General features: G+C 38.7%; 2 protein-coding genes and 1 long non-coding RNA gene across 3 annotated transcripts in view; 2 read left to right on the forward strand and 1 right to left on the reverse strand.

The window, feature by feature from the left end:
- The window catches only part of LOC135111608 (E3 ubiquitin-protein ligase MIB2-like), a 32,568-nt gene extending 29,325 nt beyond the window's left edge, over positions 1-3,243 (forward strand). Inside the window, exon 19 of the mRNA XM_064025101.1 lies at positions 509-3,243. Coding sequence (XP_063881171.1) covers positions 509-738 — 230 coding nt within the window. The 3' untranslated portion in view covers positions 739-3,243. The remainder of the gene's footprint in view (positions 1-508) is intronic.
- A 3,688-nt stretch (positions 3,244-6,931) lies between these two features.
- Positions 6,932-26,004, forward strand: LOC135111609 (sphingosine kinase 2-like). The gene is made up of 9 exons (XM_064025102.1): positions 6,932-7,460; positions 13,337-13,581; positions 15,911-16,026; positions 16,425-16,527; positions 17,211-17,331; positions 17,557-17,729; positions 20,510-20,717; positions 21,575-21,714; positions 23,299-26,004. The coding sequence occupies exons 1-9, from the start codon at positions 7,106-7,108 to the stop codon at positions 23,479-23,481; spliced, it is 1,644 nt and encodes a 547-aa protein (XP_063881172.1). The 5' UTR covers positions 6,932-7,105; the 3' UTR covers positions 23,482-26,004.
- The window catches only part of LOC135111610 (uncharacterized), a 6,119-nt gene continuing 2,480 nt past the window's right edge, over positions 23,662-27,300 (reverse strand). The window contains exons 2-4 of the long non-coding RNA XR_010273808.1: positions 26,028-26,124; positions 24,322-24,446; positions 23,662-23,913 (exon numbers count right to left, since the gene is read on the reverse strand). This is a non-coding gene — a long non-coding RNA (uncharacterized LOC135111610). The remainder of the gene's footprint in view (positions 23,914-24,321; positions 24,447-26,027; positions 26,125-27,300) is intronic.

A 27,300-nucleotide genomic window follows, 5' to 3' on the forward strand; every position in this document is an offset into this window, starting at 1 on the left:
TGACATAACAGTCAAAAGCTTATGCCTGAATCATACAGAGGAGCTAAGTGCCTATACTAATGATATTGGAAATGTTATTGTTACTCTTGGGAACATAATTAGTCTCCCTGCACTAGTCATGTATAGGAAATGCAATGCTTGGGTGTGGTTGTGAAACTTGTTCTGATAGAAATGATGATGTAAAGAAGTTGGTACTATGAAAATAGATTGATGCCACTCTTGAGAGATGGACAAGCATGTGAGGAATCAGCAAAGAAGAATGACATTCAGGGCATCAGCAAGACAAAAAGAATGGACAGATTACATTGGTTTGGCCGGGCCATGCAGGGATAAGATATAAGAGTAACAAGTGCTATCAGGTATTAAAAAGGCTGACTTATAATCATGGAACCTACCTTTACAAGAAGTGATGATAATGATGAGTTATGGTAGTACAATAAAGTTAAGCAATGTACTATTCATCCTCAAATTGTGAAGCATTTACATCAAAGTACGCCTTCCTTTTCAGACGGCAAGACGGTATCCAGCAAAGCAAGACAGCCGTCAGCAGAGAGACTACGGTACCTGGAGAACAAAATTATGGAGATTGAGGAGGCGCACTGCTGCAGCATCTGTATGGAGCGCCGCAGAAACGTGGCCTTCCTGTGTGGCCACGGAGCATGTGTCATCTGTGCCCAGACACTCAAGACTTGTCACATGTGTCGCAAGTCCATTACCAAGAAAATTAATTTATATTGAGATATGCACAAGTGACAGTGGACACTGTAGTGATTGTGGCATATTGACTTGTGGTGAATTTTACTTAAATTTTCTGTTTACTGGAAAAGTTTTATTTATGTTTTGGTGAAATACCATAGTGTTGACTTCAGAGAAGGTGGCTGGGTGAGTGGTGGGTTACTTTACTGCTGCGAGGAACGAGCGCAGAAATTTTTGTACTTTAGTGTGTGCATTGTCGTGGCAGCCACCCAAAATATTGTCACTCTGAATTAGGAAAAATCTGGTGCTACAGTTTTTTTTTATTGCTTTTAATTTTATTGTTTTATTATTATTATTATTATTATTATTATTATTATTATTATTATTATTATTATTATTATTATTATTATTATTATTTGTTTATTTGCTTATTTTTTCTTACATTTTCTTTTTCTCTTTTTATATATATATTTATTTATTTATTTTATTTATTTATTTATTTTTTTTCTGAGCTGCATATGAAGATGTGCTGGAGCCTTCCTAAGGAAATCACATGACTTGAGTGGAGAGTCAGCACAGGACCAGCATAAAACTTTGGTGCTCTACCCACTAGTGTAAGGTGTAGTGAGGGCACAAATATAGTCAGTATGTGTAGTGAAGCCTCATCTTAAGCTCCTCAGTCATTCAATTCACCATATCATTGGTAGTCTTTCTGTCAGTCTTTCTCATCTGCTTGATATTCAGGACAGAGTGTGTCAGAAGCAGCATGATTCCTGCTTACTGTGCCTCACAGAGGCAACAACAGGCCAAACAGACCAGGGCTGCAGTTACTTAGTGGTGTGTTGACAGTGTTGCAGTGTGAAGTTGTATTGTGGAACTTAGCACTTAAGTTTTGTTCCCTTGTCAATCTGATCCCGGTGTAATTGTTACTGAGGAAAAGTGAGAATTGACTGTTAGTGTGAAAGAGAAAGGGAGGGTGAGGCTGGAGAATATTGTATCATAATCATGACTGCATTCTTAAATGTTTCGGTGCTTTATCTTGACTAATATTTTACAGGCTGTAGTGGAAATTATTGAAGGTTTTCAAAGGTGTTTTCATGATTAAACTAGCAGTTTTAACAAGGGTTATTTACCATAAATTGGGAAAAAAAACATCATGAGAACCTGACAATTTCGTCTCTGTGGCCTTTGAAAGTAGTCCTGGTGAGACCCAAAGTATTTAAGAATATAAGTGCAGTTTATATCCATTTTGTGATAAAACCACAAACCTCAGGGTTCGCTGTTAAAATTCAGAGTTAATGTGGGCGACACAAACATATCATTTTAGCCACGAAAGTTCTGTATATCTTAAAAAGCATCGCACATTCTATCCTTGAATAGTTGGTATAAATCTAACACACTTTTGTTAAGAATAAGGTGCCACAGCTTATCTGTATACACTAAAACGATGATGAATTGTTTACTTCACTGCTCACTTTGTGTGAAATTGTCAGGAATTTATTTTAAGCTCTTTGTAGGGACCAGATTCTCAGATGTTTTGGTGTCTCATGTCGACTATTTTTATCTGGCTTCAGAAATTATTTAGTTTCAAGGATGCTTTTGTGATTCTAGTGATAGTTTAAGGAAAATTTTGCATCACCATTGGAGAAAAACAACATTGAGAATCCAAGTAATGATCTTTACATCCTTTGAAAATAGTCTTTATGAGAGAACACAGCATTGAAGAAAATAAAGGCCCAAGCTGGAGGCTTTCATACATGGAACTCATTGGCATGATTCTGTCTCTTTTCTTGTCTTTGTTCTCTTTCCTTATCTTATTCAGTCACAGGATAATGGCAGCGAGTAGTAAGTGGATGGAGTATGGTATGGTTCTTTGCTGGACATGATCTTAATTCTTGCTAATTTTATAGATGGCAAGAACACATTTTACTGCAGCCTGTTTCTGTACCAAGCATGATGAATTTGATTTCTTATTTGCATGAGGCAAGAACACATTTTACTGCAGCCTGTTTCTGTACCAAGCATGATGAATTTGGTTTCTTATTTACATGAGGCAAGAACACTTTACTGGAGTCTCTTTCTGTACCAAGCATGATGAGTTTGATGTGAGAATTCTCAAGACTGGTGGTGAACTTGAGCAGTTAGAGTAGTGTTTTGACTTACAACATGAAAGGGTTACAATAGCCTCTCCTGCACATGTTGAATTATGGCCTCTGGTGTGCACAGAGTGTGAATTTACCATGTTTTCCCTGAGAGTGGGGACATAGGATCTCCCCTCCCTGGTAGTTAGTAGATTGTCATCATGCATAAGCCATCATCCTGTGTGGCTGTGTTGTGTTGCCAATACAAGTTCCTCTTTACTGTATGAACAGATTTCTATTCCACTTGTAGCGCATGAAGGGTAGCGAACTTCAAGATGGGAAGACCATCTGGATCAGGACTATTGCTTTGTTTTCACACACACACACACACACACACACACACACACACACACACACACACACACACACACACACACACACACACACACACACACACACACACACACACACACACACACACACACACACACACACAGGAAACCAGGGTCTGTATTCTCAGATGTTAAATCTTTTTATTTGAATAACTTTAACAGGTGTTAGTCGAAGTTATGATGGCATTCAAGGCTCTAGTGAAAGTTACTAGGTTATTCAAGGATGTTTACAGAATTCTAGTGATGGTTCAACAAGGGTTCTACCTAATAAGTTAAACAAAAAACCTATGAAAACCTAACGAAAGATCTTTGTGGCTTTTGACAACAGCCCTTAAGAGAGACCAAAGCATTTCAGAATATGGGCCCTGATTCTAGTACCTGTATTGGGTTCATTAGGAATACTATATATATATATATATATATATATATATATATATATATATATATATATATATATATATATATATATATATATATATATATATATATATATATATATATATATATATTTTTTTTTTTTTTTTTTTTTTTTTTTTTTTTTTTTTTTTGATACCCATGCAGCACAAGCTAACATTCTAGAAGAGTGCAATAATACATCACACTGAACTTGCTTTAATCACAGTACAGTAATTGCCTCCAAGGTATGAACTAAAACACACCACATTACATGAACAGCCAGGGTAAAACTGCAGCTGTTTCCCAAAGCTCATTTATAAAAGTATGGAATTAAATAATAAACTTTACTTCCCAATGGAATGTGTGACGTAGTCATCCAAAGCCTTTTCTATACAATGAGAATTGTGTTATAAATAATAAATAAACGTACTTATGTTACATCCAATGCGTCTCCTGCTGGTGGACCAAGAACATTGACATTATGGAGTGGAGTTAGTAATCAGTTACCGTACTTTCTAAATATTTTGGTGTTTTACCTCAGCTGCCTCTTTCCAACAGGCTGTAGTGAAACCTATGGAGGCTTTCAAGTGATGGTCCAAACGATTTCTGCACCATTGACTGAAAGAAACATCCATGAGAACTAGAAATGTATTCTTGTCTTATTTTCATTACTTCTGATGTCCTATAGGAGTCATTGGGGCTCAAGTGGTGGGTTAACATGTATCGTGCATTATCAGTGGGAAAAAAAAAAAAAAAAATCCGAGTAATCTTTTATGTGGGCTTTGAAAATAAGAGGGAAACAAATTTTAAGAGTATCGACCTTAACTACCCTTTGAAAGTAGTCCTTACACTCAATCAAGGTTTATGAGCCAAGCAGTAACGGATTCATGCTTGATATATAGAAGCTGAAGAAACTGATGTTCTAATATGGTAAATGGCTGGAATAGATCGATTTAGTTGTCAGATGAGGTCGGAGTTTATAGGAGCTTGAATGAAGATGCGACGAAGCAATGGACAGGGATAGCAGTAGGTGACTTAGTTGTATGAAACAAGGGCTGCCATTTGTAGGCGTAACGACTTCACCTAAGCTAAATAAGTGGGCAGGGCTGAGAGTTAAGGGGCCCATACACGTTCAAAAAAAGCGTCAAAATTTTGATATAAAAATTTTGATGCAAAATTTGAGTGTGTGCAGGAAGTTTTGATGTCCAAAAAAGATTTGAAGCAAAATTTTGATAGATCAAATTCGTTTGATATTTTTTGACGAGTCGTTAAATTTTTTTTATGCGCGTGTGGGCTCCTGTCAAAATTTTGATCAAACTGTTTAGTTCGCAGGTGACTGACGAGGAGACAGGATCATCATGTCTGCGAAGGAGGAGGCCGAAAAGAAATTTTTGATTGAAGTTTTAGGAGTGTATCAGATCTTGCCAGCCTTGTGGAGAATTTAGTCGGATGATTATTGCAATCGTGCTAAGAAAGCCGAGGCCTATGACATTCTACTGCAGAAATATCGTGAGCATTTTACTTCCGCCACATTAGAAGATCTGAAGAAAAAAAAATAATCTGTGAACAAATTTTCGCAATGAACTTCGAAAAATGTCTTTTGACCATTTTCGACGTTTACCAGGTTTATCAGAGTCCAGTGCGAACACTAGTGCTATGGCCACTGATGCATCCATATCGAAGATTTTGACTATACTGAATTTTGATGGGAAAAACGCCTAAACGTGTGTGGGCAATTATACATCAAAATTTTGTATCAAAGTTACACGTCAAAATTTTGATGCAAAATTTTGACGCTTTTTTTGAACGTGTGTGGCCACCCTTATAGGCATAGGTAGATATGTGTTGTAGAGGAACTGGCACTTGTAGGCCTAACGGCTTGTAGCCAATAGACAGCGATGATAGATAAGTGTAGATTTACATATGTCTAATAAAGAGGCGGTCACATGTAGGCTTACAGTTTTGGGCCTACTTCCCAAATGTTCTTAATCATGCAACGTAGGGATCCCTTAAAACAAACATTATTCTATAAGTAGTTGTACCATTATTAATTCACTTAACTTTTTCTCCACCCACAACAAAATCATTTCACATTCCTATCCACGTCTTTCATATAAATCCAACATGCCCATCGAAACCTCTTAGTGGCTTTGAGGTGAGTTCTACAGGACTGACTGACTGGTATAAGGACCCGCAACAAAAGACCATTATTAAATAATGGTCTGATACACTCCTAAAAAAATGAAAACTTCAACTAGAGCCTTTGCAAATTAGTAGAGGCTCGGGGCAGAAGTGTTTCAAATTTTGAAACACTTCTGCCCCGAGCCTCTACTAATTTGCAAAGGCTCTAGTTGAAGTTTTCATTTTTTTTTTTTTTTTACTGTTCTAGTGACAGATTAGTAACATTTCTACATTAATAAAAGGAGAAACCGCATTGAGAACCCGGCTACTCATTTCTAAGGTCTTTGAAAATAGTCGTGTTGGGAGAGCAGTGTTTCTGAAATGGGCCGGAAGACTGGCCAGTTCCTCGCTTGAGGGCGGCACAGCGAGAGTGAGGGCGTGGCGAGAGGAGGGAACAAGACCAAATTGATTGAGTTAGTGTAATATACAGCCACATGTCATGCAAGGGTAGAAACACGAGAAATGGTGTGAGAAAGCATATGTTCTCTTACAATGAATGGTTTACACAGCACATTCTCTCTCTCTCTCTCTCTCTCTCTCTCTCTCTTCAGCAGTTAGGTTATTTAGTTACCGTATTTCAAACATCATAGGAATACATAAATATACATAAATACATAAATCCATACATACATACATACATGCTACATAAACAATACACCAGAAAGTACATATAGAATTTATTATAATACTTAGATGAGATAAGGAAAATTGATAAGAGGTCTGTTAAGATAATGAGAACCGAGACTAACGTGCAATTGGTGGAGTATTTTTCCACGAGCGTATTTTCATTACCAGAAACCTCATTTTCTGGCTTGTTCCGAGGGTTTGTGAAGAGGAGGTGTGAGAGGTGTCCTGAAAGCAATATCGTGCAAATGAAAGCAAGAAGAAAGAAACATATATAGTTAACGATAGTAGTAGTAGTAGTAGTGGTGGTGGTGGTAATACCTGGGTAATAGAAACAGCAGAAGTAATAAAATCAGTAGATTGTAAGATAGAGTAGAAGCGGTGGTGGTAGTAGTAGTAGTAGTAGTAGTGGTGGTAGTAGTATGTAGTAGTAGCAGTAGTAGAGGCAATACAAAGAAAAACAGTGAGTGAGGGTGACAGTGAGAGTAAGGTAGGATGACTTGCAAATATAGCTCTCGTGTCGCCAAATCTAATACTTCTCACAAGACTTCAGGCTGTGGGGTTCACCGAATAACACTTGACGCGCATTAATATTCACTTTAGCGCTAGAATTTTAAATGCCCGTCAATGATTTATCACTTTTTGGAGTTTCCATCTAGCGCGATCTGGAAACTCTAGCTTGCAAACCTGAGTCAGCTGAGAGCTTGATCTGTGAGAGTCAGTGTGGCCGCGGCCATGGCGGAGTGTGTAGGTACGCTCGCCTGGCCGCTGCGGGGACAGTTCAGGCAGTACAAACGCGGGTCTAAACTATACAACGTCCAGCTTGACGAATCAGGCATGACAGTGACAAGCGACGGGGAGAAGCAGGTAGTGAAAGTGACGGACTTGGTGGGGTGTCAATGCCAGCAGGAACAGCAGCAGCAGGGGAATTCAGCCTACTTCACCTTGCTGGCCTACCCGCTGACAGGGGGCAGGAAGAGGACCCGCCTGGCTCTGTGCTTCGAGGTAGCCAGCAAGAACACCTTCAAGGAGAACCTGGCAGTGGCGAACGCGTGGCGGAGGGCTGTGTACCACGCCGTCAGGAACCATGGTACGCGAGGGACACTGGGAGGGGGGCGAGCGAGAGAGGCAAAGGAGGGAAACACTGAGGGAGAAGGAAGACAAGAAGGGAGGAGAGGAGTAGGAAAGGGAGGGAATGAAAGTGGGAAGAGCGGACAGGAAAGGGGGAGGGCATACAAATAGATTGAAGGTCGGGAGGAAGGCAAGAATTGAAGTAGGAAAGAAAGACGATGGGTGAATTAGTAAAATAAAAATAATAAATAAATAAAGAAGGACGTAGAAGGAAGAATGAAAGAGAGGAAGGAAGGCAAGAAGGGTGGAAAGGAAGAATGATGAAGGTATATAATAGAAAATGGAGGGATGACGAGAAAGGGAGGAAAATCAACAGGAAGGGAGGGTGGCAAATAATTAGCTAGTGGGGAATGGAAGGAGAGGAAGTAGCGAGGGTGGCAGGCATGTGTGGGGTGGTGGTGGGAGGGTGGGTTGGGGTCACCTTGGGGTGGGGAGTGCACGTGTCACTGGTACACATGCTTTGCTTGTGTTGGGAAAGGTTCGCGTTGGGATTCCCTTCTGGTCACACTTAATGCTTCTCGACTCTGTACTCTGTTTTATTATTATTATTATTATTATTATTATTATTATTATTATTATTATTATTATTATTATTATTATTATTATTTACCTGTGGTTGTAATATCCATTTCCCCTCCCCCTCTCTCTCTCTCTCTCTCTCTCTCTCTCTCTCTCTCTCTCTCTCTCTCTCTCTCTCTCTCTCTCTCTCTCTCTCTCTCTGCATTCATAGATTCTACATCTACAAAATTTGGTTCGTATTTAACTTTATTGACCTTGTATGATGATCCAATACACGTTTTTTTCATCCTGACACATAAAAAACGGAAGTTCTCCTGGTAATTATTAAAACTTTTTTCTCCCCCACACATTTTCAGAGATATTGGAATACCTGAAAAAAAAAAATGTACATTGTGGGAGAAAAGTTTAGCCTGACACTTCATTAGTGATTAACATTTTGATGATTACATGCATTCTGTTGTGACTAAAGGTGCTGCCAGTCTGAGAGCAGCAGCTGTCAAGTTGTCAGTATTGGCAAGGCTGGGCAGAGTAATGGTAGAGATGATAGTAAATGTCACAACACAGGATAGACTTGTTTCCCAGTGTGTGTAATGCTGCAAGTCAGGCTTGATTATCAAGTGGTATTAGATTTAGTGGATCACATGAAGATTAATAATGCCAGCTATTTTTGTGGTAGATGTCGCTGGATTAGGGTAGGATAGGTTAGGTTAATTATGCATTCTAAGGTAATGTGCCTTATCCTGACTTCATTGATCTAATCTACCAAAGCATAACATAAATTAAACCACAACTCTCCTTACTGGCCCTTATGTACCTTACCTTGACTTACTCTACCTTACCTTGCTTAACCTTACCTTACCTTACTGTACCTTACCTTACCTTACCTAACCTAGACCAGCCCAGCCCAAGTTGCTGTGTTCATGTAATCCAAAGCCCCATCTTAGTCTTAGCTAGAGAGTGAGCAGCCATTGGGCGCTGAAGGTCACCCTGGTTATGTTGTTGGGTGGAGCAGATCAGAGGTGCTTTCACAGGACCTTCTTTACCTTTGTGACAGCCTGTTGTAAGAGGAGAGGCTGGGTAGACAGGTGCTGCCATGTGTAAACCAGATGGCTTCATGCAGCTTGACTTATTTCCTTGTTCTTTTGACTAACTAAAACTGACACCAGTGTTAGAGGAAATGGTTACCCTAATTGTGGTGTTTAAAGGAAATAACAGGGTTGAAAATGGGTAAATGTATTATTTGTCTATATTCATAATCTGAACAAACTTGTCTCTTGTCTCTTTGTGCTATCTATCTATCCTCTCTCTAATCCCCTGGAACTGACTTCTGTTCTTTGTCTGTATTAAAGGAAAAGACACTTGATGGGAGGAGGACAGCAGAGTAGGTAGAATGCAAATATAACTATTTGCTTTGTCCTGACCAGAGAGGGAGATAACTATTTGCTTTGTCCTGACCAGAGAGGGAGGAAGTACAGTATATGCTAGAGTACATTCTGTAATGGCCTTCAGACATGTGTACTGATGATCTTGTTTACAGAGAGAGCCAATTCAGATTATCAGGGGCAGTGTGGGGTGGTGGTGGTCATGGTGGTGATGGGAGGGGTTAGTGATAAGGCAGGAGGTGCAGGCAGTGTGTATTTGTGTGTTTGTGTGTCTCTTGTTACCTTATCATAATAGATACTGCATGGATCTTTTTCATGTGTCATTACAACTTGCATGATGTGGATGTGGTAAGTTGAATATTTATAGTGATTTTTTCTAGGGAGATGTTTTATTTATTTATTTACTTATTTATTTTTCACTGTAGGTAGTAACCATCTCACCACATTCCATTCAGTTTTCCTTTCTCTCATGAATGTTTTTTTCCCATTAATGGTGCAAAATCCTTGATAAAAGCATCACTAGAATTGTGAAAACCTTGAAAACCCTAGTAACTTCCAATGGAACCTCAAATCATCACTAGAACCATGAAGACATCACTGAAAACCCTAGTAACTTCTTATAGAACCTCACGTTACCACTGGAACTATGGAAACATCCTTGGAACCCCCCAAAAACATCCAATAGAACCTTTTGAATTAACAATAGATTCATGAAAACTTCCTTGAAAATCTTGGTATCTTCCACTAGAGCATGGTAGAAGTAATCAAGATAAGACCCTGAATTGTTAAGTAATATGGGTCAAGAATTCACATTACAATATATAAACATCAAAATTTTGCTGTTAATACCCATGTTATAATTCATGCTTGTGTAGTGTGATTGTCAATATGCAGTCTTCATCTTGAGTATCATTAGCTTCTGCCCTGTGTCCTCCCACCAGCATGTGAAAGATTGGAGTCTGTGTGGCATGGGGACAAAAAAAGGTACTCTGTGAATGGGGCAAGCTCCTTGATAGTGTTATCTGACAAGTACTTAATTTACCTGCTTTATCAGACCATTGTAGGAGTGTTAGTGTTCAGTAATAGATTTTATTATTATCATTACCATTGTCATTATGAATGGTCCAGTGTTGTAAAGGCCAGCATTCTCAGGAGTGGGTGGAGACAAGTTGTGGGGTTGTCTCTTTCCACACTGCAGCTCTTGTTCACCCAGCTGAGTGTGTATGGGATGCAAGCTGAGGAGTTATGACCTTGCAGTTAATCCTTGAGAGAGAGAGAGAGAGAGAGAGAGAGAGAGAGAGAGAGAGAGAGAGAGAGAGAGAGAGAGAGAGAGAGAGAGAGAGAATATCATGAAATCTTTGCCATATATCAGAAGGTAAAGAGGCAAGTTGTTTAAATAGATTTTTTAAAATTATTTTGATGATCATTGTTAGTTATTTGTTTTCATTGTGATTGGGGAGGGTGGAAGAGCTGTAAAATTAGTTGTATAGTTTTTGTCATTGCATAGATTCATCAATATTTGATAGCACTCCCAGATAAAGTGATAAGAAATGGTTATACCAGCATTGCTTAGAATTAGAGGTCACTTGAGATTGACTGAAGGTTAATGTGGTTATTATTATTATTTTAAACAAAATGAGTAGTTTACATGTATTTGATATTATTATCTGAATCAACAAAAGAAGCAGTGTATATCCATGCGATTGTCTTCACACATTGCTAATGTTGTATTTACTTGCCTTATTGTTGCTTCAAGCAGTCTTCATGTGAGACACAGCAAAAATATATGAAAAGAAACCTGGGACTAATTACTGAAAATCCTAATTTGCTCACATACTGCACACAAGAAGACCGCATGTTCCATAAAATTGCATAATTGAAGCCATAAAACCTACAGTTAATAATTACCTTATTACTCATCAAATAGAGGCAATCTTAAAAAAATAAATAAATAAATAAAAAATAATTAAATCTAAATGGATAACTCAAACAGGAAATAAGTGTCCTTCCAATATGACTGCCACCATCCACAAACACAACACATGCCTTGCCAGCCACAGCCACTTGCAGAGAAGCAAGCCACTCTCTCTTCTGAGTTCTGGTGTCTCCCTGAATACTAATTCTTATGATCTTAACCCTTTAACTGCCACTAGGTACATATTTCCTTAATTTCTAATCACTGAGACATCTATTTGTTCTATAACCACTTCCAGTCCTTAAATGGCTACAAATTGCAAGGTATATTCTTTTCATCCACTCCTTTTCTGTAGATGCTTATAAAGATTTCATGTATTACTTATCATGCTTTTTTTTTTTCACAATGAAAGTTAAAGAATCTATTTTATAAGATTATTTACTAAACTATTAACTAAAAAGACCAGAAGATATTAACAATGGATCACAAGACTTGGGATTGAGGTAAAAGACTAGAAGAGGAAATGAAACCTGAAGGAGGATGAACATAATGTAAAAGACCAATGCAGTTGTTTGTTTGCCTCACGTGTCATGTTGTGGTGGACTTGTTTGGAAGATAAATGACTCAAAGGGAAGGCAAGTGGTGGTATTGACTTTCTCCTGTGTTGTGACCCCATTCACACACTCACATGCACTATTTCATTAACAGCTGTATATTTAAGAGGATAAGAGAAGTTGAAGGTGAGATACATATGTGAAAAGTACAAAAAATAAAGCTTCTTGGATAGAAATGTGGCTGTCTGGAATAAACTGAAATAAAAGGTAATAAAGGCTAGAAGTGTAGGTCAGTGAAAAGGAAAGCTGGACTAGTACAGATTAGGAGACCAGACTATATGAGGCAGCTTGAGTCTAGTGCAAGCTTTATACTACAACTACAAATAGGTGACATAAGAACATAAAGGAAGCTGCAAGAAGCCATTAGGACTACACATGGCAGTCCTTGTAATAAACATGCCTACCTGTGTCCACCTTTCATCCCCATCCATGAATTTGTCTAACCTTTTAAAGCTCCTTGATGACTCAGAACTAACAGGAATAGGAGAGTACCAGCCAAGAAATATGTGGAGGGGGAAATTCTAGGAGAAATCTGTATTGGAGAAGGTAGAGTGAGTGAGGGAAGTATTGAGAGAATAGTTGATTGCAAAACAAAATTTAAACAACTACGAGAGGTTAGGAATGTGCGTGTTGAGGGAAGGAAGTAATGAGAGAGTACTTGATTATGAAACAGAGATCAAACAACTGAAAGGTAAAGAATGAGTGTGTAGAGTAAAGGAAGTAATCAGAAAATACTTGATTACAAAAAAACAGAGATCAAATAACTGAGGTGAGGAATGTGTGTGAATGTTAGGGCGAGCACATCCTTCACGGGGCAAATACCACATGCCAGCATTGCCCAATTCAGCCACAAGTGATCATTGATGAGCTCAGCACTTGGTCAGTCTGTACTTGTGGTGTTACTCTTCGGATTCTTGGTCTTTTGCTCTACATATTTTTCTTTTGTAGTTTGTTTGATTTCTTTTCTCTTTTTTGTTTTTCTTGTTTTCTTTTTTCTTTTCTCATGTTTATTTTGTTTTATATCTTTTGTTTTTTCTCTCTTATTTTCTTTATCTTTTCTGGTGTTTTGCTGCTGTCATCTTTAGTGCTTTAGTTATTTTTGTCTGGTGTCTTTCTCTTATTGTGTTGCCTTTGGTGTTTATCTTTTCTTTTCATGTTTTTCTTTATTTTTGCCTTTGTGGTGTTTTTATTTTCTATATTTATCTTAGGTGTTTTCTGTTATCTTTATCCTTCTGGTGTTTTTCTCATCTTTATCTTTTCTTACACTTTTTCTCTAAATAGCCAGCTACTCTGCTCTATAACTGCACTACTCAATCCAAACATGGCAATCATTGAGAAAAAAAGCCAAGTTATGAAAATCTTAGGCTACACACCACCACCCTCTAATCCCCACACACCCCACTAGGTACCACCAAGCCACAAGTTGACCACAGCAAGAAGATCCTCCTGTTTATCAATCCAAACTCTGGGTCAGGACGAGCCTTGCAGACATACAGAAAACAGGTGTCCACTTTGCTAGCTGAGGCAGAGGTGTCCCATGAGGTGCTGGTGACAGAACGTGCCAGCCATGCGACAGACGTGGTGCGGACCCTGGACCTCACACAATATGCTGGACTAGTCATACTCTCAGGAGATGGACTTCTATATGAGGTGAGTGTCTCCTGTCATGCTTTTATATATTACCCACTGGCCTTTTTCACATTTTTCATTCTTGTTCTTATCAGGTGGTAATAGGAAGGTTGACAAGTGGGTGGGGATGTTTATAGTTAGTACAGCAGCTCCCCAGTGTAGTCCAACCAGCCTTCATTCTTATGGTCTTTGAGAGGATGGGCTTCTGTATGAGATAGGAGGTTGTCTCCTGTCATGTGGTTTCATTTTTACTGACCAGTGCCACAAAAACTGATGAAAGAAATGTGCAGTGCACTCAACTGCAGCTCAAAAATAGTAAAGCAAGCAAGAGTTCTAAATCTGTTGATCAATTATATTATAGAGGTGTCTTGGTAATTTCTTGTTATTGTCATGTTATGGGAAGGAATAAAAACAGACAGCTGAAGAGTTCCAGAGCTCATTATTTGTCTGCATGTTCTTCCTTCCTGTTCATGCTCTGCTCAGCTCCTGTCCTCATCCCCATCTTTCCCCTATGCATCATTCTCCCATATCCTCTGCTTGACTCCAGTGCTCTTCTTTCCTTGCCATATCTTGCCCTCTACGAGTTATTCCTCCCTCTTCTCTGCCTTACATACCTTCTCTGCTCTCTTTCTTGTTCTATTTCTGCCTGTGCATCTTTCCTTCCCTCTGTCTTCTTTTATCTATATCCTTCCTGTCTGTCTTTCTTTTTCTTACTTTTTAATTGTTCCTTGCACTACGTTCCATTATAATATTGGTAGTATTAGTAGTAATGATGATGGTGATAATATGACAATGCTAGGTATTAATATCATAGTCATCGTTATTGAGCCACTTGTCACAGTATGGAATGTGCATCCTTGAGACACACACACACAACATGCACAGCCTTGCCATAAAAGACTTTCCCTGTTTAGTTATCACAAGTTTCTCTTTAGGCCTTGACAGCTGTCATATAAAAAGTTACTCAGTCTCCTCTCTTGTATGCACAGAGAGCTGGACAGGCACATGTGTTGCCTCCTTGATGAAGAGGTTAGAGGAGCTGTACTTGATAAGCTAGGATCATACTTAACTGCTTTTCAATCTCATAAAGATTATTTTTAAAGACAACAGAGATGGTGATTTGGGTTCTATTGATTTTTCCTCTGTTGCATAATATTGTTAAACTAGAATTATGAAAGCACCTATTCAGATCACATTAATATCTACTCCTATCTTCTTAACCTGTCATTAGAATCATGAAAACATTTCAGGAACTCCAGAAACTTGCTACAGTCAATTAAACTATCATCTTAAGTGTGAAGTCATCCTTGTTAAAAACTCCAGTAATTTCTATTAAAACCTGATGAAAGTAGTTACCACCTAGGTTCTCACTTTATCATGTAAGGCAACTGTGTACCTGGATGCTTAGCAACACTTCTGATATGGGTGCTCACAGCAACTGCCAACTCAACTTGTTTTGGCTGCCTGTGCACATACGCTGTTGTGCATTGTCTACTTGTGTTTGCTGCCACATTTGGCTGAACACATTCCAGTTTCTAAACCTCACCTCAGCTGTTTGTCACACAATAATAGGTATTAATAGGTATATGAATAAAACATAAGCAACAAGAAAAACCTCCTTACTACAGAGAGACAAGTATCAATTTGTATGTGTGTTGTCTCTACTGATCATTGCCAAACCTTGTCTTTCTCTTTCGTAGATCACATTTGGATCAGCCACTCAAGTTACTTGTGAGAAAGTTAGTTTAGGTTAGATAAAGTAATCTAACTTACTGTAAGCTAGCCCTAAAATGTTTGTGGTTGTTATGGTAGATTAGATTAGGTAATGGAGCTTAATGTAAACTATCCCTAAAATAGTTATGGTTGTATTGCATTAAATTAATGTAGTGTAAGCCTTATGAAATAGTTATAGTTATGTTAGATTAAATCAGATAAATAGTTGTTAGATTAAATCAGATAAACCAACCCAACTTAATAGCCCCAAAAAGGCTGGGTTGGCCTTCCTTGTTTGATACTTTGACACAGAGGGGCACTGGACAAGAGCAACAAAAAGTATGAAAAAAAAGGATAATTGAAAATTGGAAGATAACTGTCTTGAAACCTCCCTCTTGATGGAAGAGTTCAAGTCATAGGAAGGCGAAAATACAGAAGTAGGCAGGGAGTTCCAGAGTTCACCAGAAAAGGGGATGAATGATTGAGAGTGCTGGTTAACTCTTGCATTAGAGAGGTGGACAGAATAGGGGTGAGAGATGAAAAGTCTTGTGATAGGGAAAAAAAAGTGTAGTGTTTGTGTCAGCAGAAAATAAAAGGTGTGTAGTGTTTGTGTCAGCAGTGGTGCCTTCTCCCATAGGTGTACAACGGCCTGCTGGCACGCCCGGACTGGAATGAGGCCATTCAGTTCCCCATCGGCATCATACCTGGTGGCTCAGGGAATGGCCTTGCACGCTCCTTGGCTCACTGGCTCAGGTGTGTGTGTGTGTGTGTGTGTGTGTGTGTGTGTGTATACTTGTGTTCTTAATTACAGTATACAGGACCCTGAGCTACAATTATATGGTCCACATTCCTCCAGTTTTTCCTTCAGTTGATGTAGAATGTCTTACTGCTTTAGACAACCATTTGTAGACTTTAAATAGTATGGTAATTTAGGCTTCAGCACTAGTACAGCAATAAAGACTACATGCATACAGGCTCTGAAGGAAAAGAAGGGAATCATAGAAGACATTAGCACATACAGAATTAATTGCCTACTTTTAGTCTCATATGATCCTGTTGTTGTTGCATCATAAGTATAAGTATAAGTAGCTCAGTCTGTCATTATGCCTCTAGTGCTCACTGCCACCCTCTTTGCCCTTCTCCCTTCCTAGAGAGCCTTACAGGGCCAATCCAGTTCTGGTGTCTACCCTTAATGTGGTGTACGGCCACCTCTCCCCACTGGACCTGGTCATGACAGAGACAGCAAAGGGGAAAGTAAGTTGTAAAGGTGGTGTCTGCTCTCTTATGATTCCTTTGGCTTCATAGTTTCAGGTTGATTGTGCTTCAGCTTTTCATAATTTCTAATCGTCTTTTGTCATTATTTGCTGTTGTGTGGTATTGCGTAAGAGACTGAATGCAAGAATAGTGCTGTTTAAAGATGATACTGCACTAGTGGCCAATTCAGAGGAGGCAGTAAGATGGATGGTGGAGGAATTTGGAATGGTGTGTGAAAGGTGGAGATTGAGAGTGAAGTGATGAAATTTATGATGAATGTTGTTTTGCATGATCAGTTGCTTGGGAAGATGGACTGTTTTAAGCATCTGCAGTTGTTCTGCTGTAGATGGAGGAATGGATGTAGAGAAATTTAGAATGGATGAAGTAAAAAAAGATGAAAAATGCAAGAATATTTAGATGTAGATGACTGGGAATGAATATGATTGGTGTGCAGCTGTGTGTGTGTTACACACAAGTTTTGTCATTATAGTTATATTCTTAAAGCCAGATCCTTTCTTAGTTAGGTAAATAATAATATGAAGGAAAATTTTTTTGTGCTCACACCAACTCTTGACTGCACACACTGTGACAAAGGTTACTTTTAGGATTTTTAAAGGACAATGTTGGGCCTAGCAGGCAACAGCAATACTGAATTATTTTCCTTATGTTCACTTCTTCCACAGCGAATATTGTCTTTCCTGTCAATTGGCTTTGGGCTCCTCTCTGATATTGACATCGAGAGTGAGAGACTGAGGATTATCGGAGAGTCCAGGTTTGCTGTGTGGGCTGTGGCACGCTGTGCAAGTGAGTATCACCACAACTATGTTTGATCTGTGTGTTGATGAACATTAAGAGCATTATTTTTTTTTAATTACTACTTATATAATGATCAGTACTTTTTTTTTTTTTTTTTTTGTGTTGTGACTGCTAGAAAATAAATTTCTAAACATACTATGAATATACACACAAGTGAAAGAGAGGCATCAGTAAAGTTTCCATGCATCTGACACCCCTCCCTTGTTCTTCCAGACCTTCGCAGGTACCGAGCCACCATATCCTTCAAGCGGGCAGTGGGAGCACCTGTCCCAGCTCCACTTGCCTCTTCCCCAATGCTGCAGCGCTCCCAGACTCTGCAGGAGGGGGAGGGCCTTCCCAGTACCAATGCCAGACACCTGTCACACAGCCACAGTATGCAGCTGCAGGTTGGTTGCTTGATGTTCTTCCTCATTCTATACAAGCGTTTTAACTTTTTACGGACTTGTGTGTTTGATGCCTCTTTCAAATGTGGATGTTGTGCTGGCATGGGAGAGTAACCATAATGAGTGCAGTGATAGAGAAAAGCTGTTAAAGAATTGCACTTTTGGGGTGTGGACAGTCTGTCTAATGTACTTTTCTTCACTGAATACTTATAGGTTACCTATAATATTCATGGTGAAGAAAAACAGGTAGGAAACTTTTAATTTTCACATCCCCAAGGTGCAGTTGCTTTCCTCCATCATTACATTCAGTGATTGATTACTCTTCCATATGGGCCATATATAAAGCAGCTGAAGGACTGAAGCACTAATGTGGTGTGTCAAGAAGGAAAGACAAAAGTAGAAAGTATGCTACCACTACAGTCCTCATACGCACCATCTTTTTCATTCCTGAAAGACAAAAGTAGAAAAGTATGTTACCACTACGGCCCTCTCATATGCACCGCCTTTTTCATTCCCTCAAACATGTTTTGTTTTGCTAGTAGTTAAACAGACACTGAACTGCTACATCCAATTTATTAAGTGCAAAAGTGCATAAAATTACAAGTCAAGACACCCCTCTAATCCCCTTGTTAAGACTGTAATAAGTGTGGCATTCATCTCTGTATTGTAACTTGGAGATGATTAGTGTATGCTGAGAACAATTCAACAACAAAGTTGTAGCTTGTCACTGATTTCAAGGTCAGGTGCCTGCTATGTTGGAGGAGAGGTTAGTTAGTCTTGGTCCCACCTACCTCTTTCCCCTACCTCTTTCCATCTCCTATAAATCACATGCTGTCATATTTAGTCTGCCACTTCTTACTTTGACTTTCAGAAAGAGAAAAGACTAACATTCTTGCCTTACATGAAGCATGCATTGGCTGCAAGGAAATTTCACAGAGCTTGAGTTGAAGTAAGGCAGTGATTTTTGTGCCACTCAAGACATCAAGTGCTCTGCCACCACCTAGTGATTCCACCTGGTGTCCTAGATTCTGGACACCCAAGGAAGGCTGCACCTGCTACAGGCAAGCTCATATAACACAAAAGGCTGTCAAGAAAACCTGGATCACAGCCACACAATACAACCCAGATATCTAGAAACGGAAACAAAATGGAATTTGGCTGGGTGGCAGAACATTTGCTCTTTTAAGTAGCATAAAATTCACTGCTTAACTCGACTTATATGCTCCAGTACTTTAAGAATTTAAAGTATTTTCCATGAGTGGAAATTCAAAGTAAGGAGTAAGAGGCAGGCTTAATATGATGGCATATGATTTATACAAGGTAGGAAGAGGTAGGGAGGACCAAGGATTAACCTCCCTTACAACGGCTCAGTAGGAAAGCCTGACGTTGAAAACAGTGTCAAGTTACAAGCATACAACAATCACCTGCAAGTTATTATATTGATTGGATGGATGCATTTATAAGAGACCCTTATCAAAGGGGTGGGGGAAGTTTTATAGGGAGACAGTGGGAACATAGATTGTTGGTGCATTAGCACCTTTAGTAATCTTTAACCATTTCACTCCAGATGCTTAAAAAATGCACATTGCTCATACACGGCATAGGCCCAGGACCAGTAATTTTTCTCTCTCTCTCTCTCTCTCTCTCTCTCTCTCTCTCTCTCTCTCTCTCTCTGTGTGTGTGTGTGTGTGTGTGTGTGTGTGTGTGTGTGTGTGTGCTGATGTGGCTGGGAAGGTCGTCTTATGACAGTTACAGATGAAGGAAGGCAGTGGACACATGTCTATTTCTTTTTTTGTGTCTGTGTATATAATATATACATATATATTATATTTATTATAATATATACATATATATTATATTTATTATAATATATACATATATATTATATTTATGAGAGAGAGAGAGAGAGAGAGAGAGAGAGAGAGAGAGAGAGAGAGAGAGAAGAGAGAAAAGTGTGTGTGTGTGTGTGTGTATATATATATATATATATATATATATATATATATATATATATATATATATATATATATATATATATATATATATATATATATATATACACTCACACATGTAAAAAATAAGTAATAGATGCCCATCCCTTACCTTCTTCATTCGTCAGCAGTTGTCATAAGATCTTCCCAGCCACATCAACACACACACACACACACACACACACACACACACACACACACACAGAGAGAGAGAGAGAGAGAGAGAGAGAGAGAGAGAGAGAGAGAGAGAGAGAGAGAGTGTAGGGAGGAGGGGAAGGGGGGGAACTGTACCTCCCCTCCCTGGTGGAAAGGGGTATAGGATGAAGAGAAGGATAGGAGTATATGGAAGATAAGGTTAAGACCATAGGGAGGGGGAAACTATGATGTAAGGCTCTCATTGGCATGGAAGATAAGGGAAAGACCATAGGGAGGGGGAAACTATGATGTAAGGCTCTGCCAATGAGACTTCCTCATTCTGGATAGAAGGTGGTGCATGGGGTAGCTCATTTATGTGACTGGTGGGCAGGGAGGGTGGAAGGAGCAAACGGAACCTCTAGGACATAATACAGAGAATGTTGAGGCAGGATGCGGGATTGCTCAACAACAACTAAAATAGAATCAAACCATGATTGCTGTGTAGACATCATCATATTGAAGGGGATAAAAGGAATTTTTAATAGGGTGTTTGTGACATTAAAAGGCTGAGAACAATTCTTTCTGGTGTGGTGGCTAGAGACAGGATGTAAGATGCAGGAGCCCTACCACCATAGTACCCAGCTCATGTATTGACAGGAATCTAAGAAGGGAGAAGAGGAGGAGGCATGTTTAGACATTCTTCCCTCCCTGGTGAAAGTGGAGGATGGTGCTCTTGAGCCTGTCCCAGAGAAGGCACAGGAGGCACAAGAATGTGAGGAGCAGCAACAGCAGGACGGAGCCAAGTCTGAAGTGTTACTGCCAGGCCTGGATGAGCCAGTGCCAGATGACTGGGAGACAATAGAGGGTGGGTCTCAGCATTTGTTTGTTGATATCTCAATCTGAAAAGATAATTTCCCTTTAAAAACACAGGTAAGCTGGAGTCATTAACTGCTCACTCATAACACAAATTATATTAGTGTCCTCCTCCACACCAAATATGGTACGGTAATTTTGTCATCTGTGGACATGTGAAATTATCACTGAGTCATGTTTGAGTTATGTTCTCACCACCTGCTTGGCTGAAGTATTCCTGCCTGTGATATATAATCTGACATTATAATATATATCACATACCATTGAGAATTGCTTTTGTTCTCTTCATTCATTCATGTAACTGCTATCCATTTCTTACCCTATGAGGCTTTATCTTTCACAAATATTGTAAACAGTTGGATCAATATGACATTGTACTACAACATGTTTTAGACACTGTCCCCTAATTGATGGTGGTGCTACAGTGCATTGAGGAGTTTACTGTTGGCATTGAAGGTGTGTCTGGCAAGAACTGAGTAAACATTTTGGGTAGGGGAAGAAGGCTTTATGTGATGTAGTTGTGACACATAGAGGAGATACAGGGAAGGAAGAAGGCAGGGAGGGAGGGAGGGGAAGACAGGAGTAGAGGAAGAAATGGTGGAGTGATACAATGTCACAACTACATCATGTAAATCCTTGCTCCTATCCAAATGTCAATTTGCCTTAAAAGCTAAGAATAAACTAACCAAATGAATCACACTTGGCAATGCACTGTAGGGGACGGTGACAAACAAGATGTGCCAAAATGTGTCATATTGATCCAACTGTTTGTTTAGAAGGTATTTGTGAGAAATGGTGCCTCGTTGGGTCTGAAATCAATAGTAGGGTGTTGTTGTGTTGTTGATACAGATGAGTTCGTCATGGTGTACTGTAGTCAACAGACCCACATCACCAGCGACGTATTAATAGCACCACAGGCGACCCCAGATGACGGATACCTGTGGCTGATGATGCTGCGCCGCTCCTGCCCAAAGACCACCATTGCCAAGGTCACCAGCATTTTTATTTTGTCTGTAAATAGTGATGCTATTAAAATGGGTTTAATGAGGGGCAGTGGGAATCTTATTTTTCTTACATTCTCCTACAAATTCTCTTGCTTCAGTAATCTTTTTCAAATTTTGTAGTATGACCACTGCAAATGATGGCAACCCTCAGCTTGACTTCAGGTGGGCTGAGGAAGTGATGTAGGAAGACGTCACAGTTGTGCTTGATTTAACTCACATTAGGCCTCATTTTGTTTAAGGTTCCTTACTCTTCTGCTGAGTGAGAACATACCTCAAATCAACACTGCATTAAACAAGTGTTGGTAAAAAGTATACAGCTGATGCTACTCAAACATAGGGTGAAGGATTTGTGGTGGCAACTGTGACCTGCCGTAGCCTGAAAAATATCACTGAAAACAATTCAGAATCCTGGCAGTGAGTCTAGGATTGCCTTTTGATAACATGAATCGTCTTAGGTGATATTTTCCAGGCATACATGGCTATGAACCTACAGTATGGCTATCCTCCCCAGAAGTTCCCCTAATAATAGCAATAAGGTTAATGCTATGATCATTTAACATCAAATTTTAACAGTTTTACTGGTCTTAACATTCTGATTTTGATTCTTATCTTGCTTTTATTTATTCATTGTATGTTTTTAGGAACACCTGAATAAATTAAAGTGAATTAGTGAGATATTTGACTGTTTAAGCAGAGGACTTGCAGAAGTGGGTAGCATTATGGAACTACATTTGATGACTAATTGGTGCTATAAACAACCTTGCCATTAAGCAGGTGGATGTCATTTAAAGCTTTATGTGCATGGAACTGTATGTAAACCTGCACAAAATTTTGTTCCAGTTAACTGCTGGAGAAGCCATTCTCTTCTTTAACTATATCATGAGGAAATTAAACATGGTCATCTTATTCAGTTCTGGTGAAGTCAGATGATGTGTAAGGATTTATGTATTCAGAACTTGCAATAGAAGAATGCAAGATGCTTCTGAGGTGAAAGTCATGGGTATACAATGCATGTGTGGCCATAATTAATGCTGAACAAAGTTATGGCTATAATGTTTCATTTGTATCACCTATTTATTTCTTCAATTGATGCATTTTATCATAAAACACTGCCCTTTGCATATGTAAGGTGCTCAGAATAGAAAATGATCTTGCCACCAAAATTAAACTAGCTTTTAGGTACCATCAGAAGTATATGCCCTCTACTAATGGTCAGTTTGCCTGTTTAGTGAAAAGAGTAAGTGAAGGAGAGAGAGAACACTGACATTCCTGTCCTGCTGCAGATGTCTGTGGTAATGCATTTTCTGGTTTGCTTCTGCCTAGTTTTCTTAACAAAAAAATGCATATCCACTGAAACACTAAAGTGGATTACTGCCTATAATTTTCATCTTTTCCCTTCTTCTCTCCTGTTCTTTTCCCTCTCCACCTTTCCTCCTCCCCTTCTCTCTCTCTTCTACCTCTCCCTATTTTCAGACCTACAGTACATTAATAAACCACAGTTGCACATCACAGCCTCCCATGTTTGTCAGTTGATGGCTTTCAGTTATGTATTTTAGCTCCTCTTCACAGCTGCTCCTGGGTCTAGACGGGCGACACCTGAGGTACCCTGGAGTGGAGATGGTGGCTGTGGAGGCTCTAAGAATAGTGCCTGGGACCAGCAAGGGCTACCTCACAGTGGATGGGGAAGTAATACCATGGACGCCAATTCAATCCCATGTCCTACACAAACGTGGTCGTATCATGACTCGATAGTATGGCTGCAAAAAGTAGTGGTCACATTCTACAAAAGTTGACAGAAAACAGTATCTAGCAACTACCTCCACCTATAATATTCCCACTTCTTCTTGGACCACATGTTAATTTTTTTCCAATTTATAGACATGGAATTCACTAAACTTTGTCACTACTTGTGGCAAACTATCCCTTGGCTACCTCCATTTGTGGTGCTTGTTTTATCATCCTGCCAATGCCTTCTCCCTCCATCTCTTCTGAAATAGGATAGGAGGCTGTAGCCCCACTCTGGTGAATATTGCTTGTTTATGTAGAGGATTCACTGCTATCAGGGCTGAAAGTTTACTGTGGATCCTGGTGGGGTGGTGATTGGTGGAAGCCGAGTGACTGAGATGGATGAATTTGTGAACCACCATTATCACATACATTCCCAATCCATTATCATACAACTTCCTGTAATAAAAATTCAAGTATTTTTATGTAATGCTTATTTTCTTTAATAGAGGAGGGAGGAAGAGGCATGCATTTTTTTAATTCATAAAATCCTAATAGCTCAAAAGGCACAACAGCCTAAGGTAGTATATGCATCCCCTAGTTTTCACAGGTACATCACATAGCAGCATTAATTAAAATACAAAATCCAGGTAGTTAATACATTTAGTTTAGCAATTCAGAGTTTTCTTTTTGCATTTTTTTATATACTTACAATCACTTAACACTTTTAAGTCTTGGATACTTAACTACATTCCTTTATATTTTAAGTGAATATTTTTGTACTAAAGATGACTGCAGATTCCCTTCAGATACTTGGGTAGTGCAGGTGAGAGGAAAGTGTACAGATAAGTGTAGTGCTCTGCTTACCTCTTTGTTGCATGTCAGGAGGCTCCAGGAGAGATTGACTGCTGCCCTGGTGCGTCAACCCCAGGTGGACATTTTAAAGATGTGACGTCTGATTCAGCAGACTGAAGAGCCTCCTACAATAATGGCTGTGAAGAGAAACAATAATTGACTTTGAGGCACAACTTGAATTATCTGACACATACAACTTTGATGTGTGAAGTGTGTGACTCCTATGCAAGTGCTGCTCCAGTAGACTTAGTGGACTGTGATGTGCTGGAGCCATAGTGCCTTGGGAGCAAAATGATTAAATTCATGTTATGGATGGAAGTAAAGCCTCACTTTTGTTGTATGTACATCTACATGATGGTTAAGATGATAATATTTCATGTAACATTAGCCAATATTCAGCTTTTAAGCAGTACAATTCTTATCTGAAGGGTATATTCTTCATTCTCATTATATTGATACATCAACACTATAATTATTGTTTTGAAAACATTTTTTGTTTATGGACAAGGGAATGTGACACAATGGATGGCTGCCAACCAAGGGCCTCTTCTTTAGGTTGAAGTGAGGAAGGGTTACTGAACAAGTCATCACTTTCTCTAACTCTAATTCTCTAGAGAATTAAACTCTAATTGCCTGTTCAAATGAACAGAGAAAAGTTGTGATCATATTTCCCTTTATCACTATTATTACTATAGAGGGTTTGGTTTTGCACTTGTTCATACTGATGTTATTTGTTAGATTATAATTTGATAACCATGAATGATGAAAATCATGAGTGCACTACTTGCCCTGTACAGTCAAACTGTATTTGAAGAACATATACAATGCCTTCATTTAGAAATAATGAAATCAATATTCCACCACTATTGTTTGTAATTCCAAGTGGAGGGAGGATAGCTTGTTGGAGTGATGATTGTGTAGTCTGATCCACAGATCTGTCCAGGTGTATAGTGGAGGATGGGTCTATTATGGTTCAGCAGGTGTGAACCAGTTGGCAGTGAACCATACTGTAGAAATTGCCAGAGATGCAGGACATTTGACTCGTGCAGTGTGTTGCAGTGAGGAGGTCTCCTCTTCCATAGAGGGCTATGATACAAGAAAATGTTTGTGATTGCACTTAGGCTGATTCCTGGTCCTGGCTACCCACCTAAATTTCTCAAGGGATGTCAACTTAGTTTTACAGATGAATTTCAAGTGAAGTTACCAATGTACTTTCTGTGATATTTTACATTACAAAAATTCAGCTAATAGAATCTTTTAAGACATTAACAAAAATGGTGCTCCTTTGTGACTTGTGATAGAAGGTTGAAGAGAGTAAGAAACTTGAGGTGCTTTGAGTTATGAAGAGAGAAAACAGTAAGTCGTTTGTCTATGTATGTACTAAAAGTTAAGAGGATTAGTTCACATTATTTTTCAATAGTTGCTGTTTCCTGTTATTATTCAACAGGTTGAGATTTTACTGTACTAATTAGCTAAATAATGGATGATGAATTGTACATATTATGTATGTATTTCTCTTTAATGTGTTGACTGGTGATGGCAAAGAATTTCTTCAGTGTGAAGAGTGCAGAAGAATCCCAGTGTTATATAATAGAGCTTGAAGTTTATTTTATATGCATGCCCATGGCCTTATTCAGGTTTCAGAGGTAAACCTGAGAAATTATATCAAATATAAATAAATTATTATATAAACAATGTCTAATATAATACCTTCATACCTCCACTTGCCATAAGATTGCTAAGTTTCTCTGGAGGAGAAACATGGAGACAGTGCTCAGGAATCCCATCAGGTATTTCATGGCATCACAAACAAACCTGAAACAGAATTTCAATACCAGCTGAATTCTTTAATGTTAATTTCCTGGCTTCAAGTACCACTATACACAATTACTTGTTGAATGCATCTTATGAAACTGAATTGCACATGTACTACACAAGAAAATCTTTACTTGTAGCTCATATGGATCTGTGCTGGAGGTGAGCATTTCAGGATGGCTCCATCACTATCACAAGGCAACAAACCAAATTCTTACAAATTATACAAAGCTTCTCTGAAAGTATTACATTTTCAGCCATCTTGCCACTTATTTCTATCATTCATGGTACAAATGTTTCATGTACTGTACATAGCATTTCAAATTTTGTATAATCTTCCCTATATACTAACATTAACGACAAAATTACTATAGGTTGCACTTGCAATATTCTAAGGGTGGAAATAATGCCCAAACCACATAGTGGAACAAAACTTTTTTGAAAGAAGTAAATAAAGCAACTTTATTGTCTTTTACACACACACACACAATATATATATATATATATATATATATATATATATATATATATATATATATATATATATATATATATATATATATATATATATTATAACTATGTGGCCTGTCAAGGAGAAGCTTGTAGGAAGATTATTCATTGAACCTGCTCCCTGGTACAAGTATTCACTACTCATTTCTTTGTGAAGTAACCACAGAAAAATATAAAGAAATGACAAGCACAGTGACAAATACACATACACATATATACATACACACATGCATATTCAATAACATTGCTAGCAAAACTAAGCATTTTGACAACATATATAGTAGACAGTTTGTCATTCTCCTTCCCAAGTGAAGCAGGTTTACAGATTCTGTTAAACTTTTTATTTGAATATGGAGAACTTCATGGCTGCAACCCATCTTATTAACCATTGTTGTTGTAGAAAAGTGTACCAAACTGAGGAAACACCAAATTGACTAAATTACCTCGTGTTTTTTTATTTTATTTATTTTTTTCTATGAATTTAAGCTTTTCTCCTGGATAGATTTTGACATTTTTATATATTAACAACATAAGTACTACTTAATAAAACTGAAATTCACGACATTTAGTTGTGGAAATACCAAAACGAATGACTTCTGCTGTATTATGTACAGGGAGATTGAACAACCAGTGCGTGCCCATTCAAACAGTGTGGCCTCCCCCATG

Source organism: Scylla paramamosain, chromosome 22 (assembly GCF_035594125.1).
Source record: "Scylla paramamosain isolate STU-SP2022 chromosome 22, ASM3559412v1, whole genome shotgun sequence".
Lineage (NCBI taxonomy): Eukaryota > Metazoa > Arthropoda > Malacostraca > Decapoda > Portunidae > Scylla > Scylla paramamosain.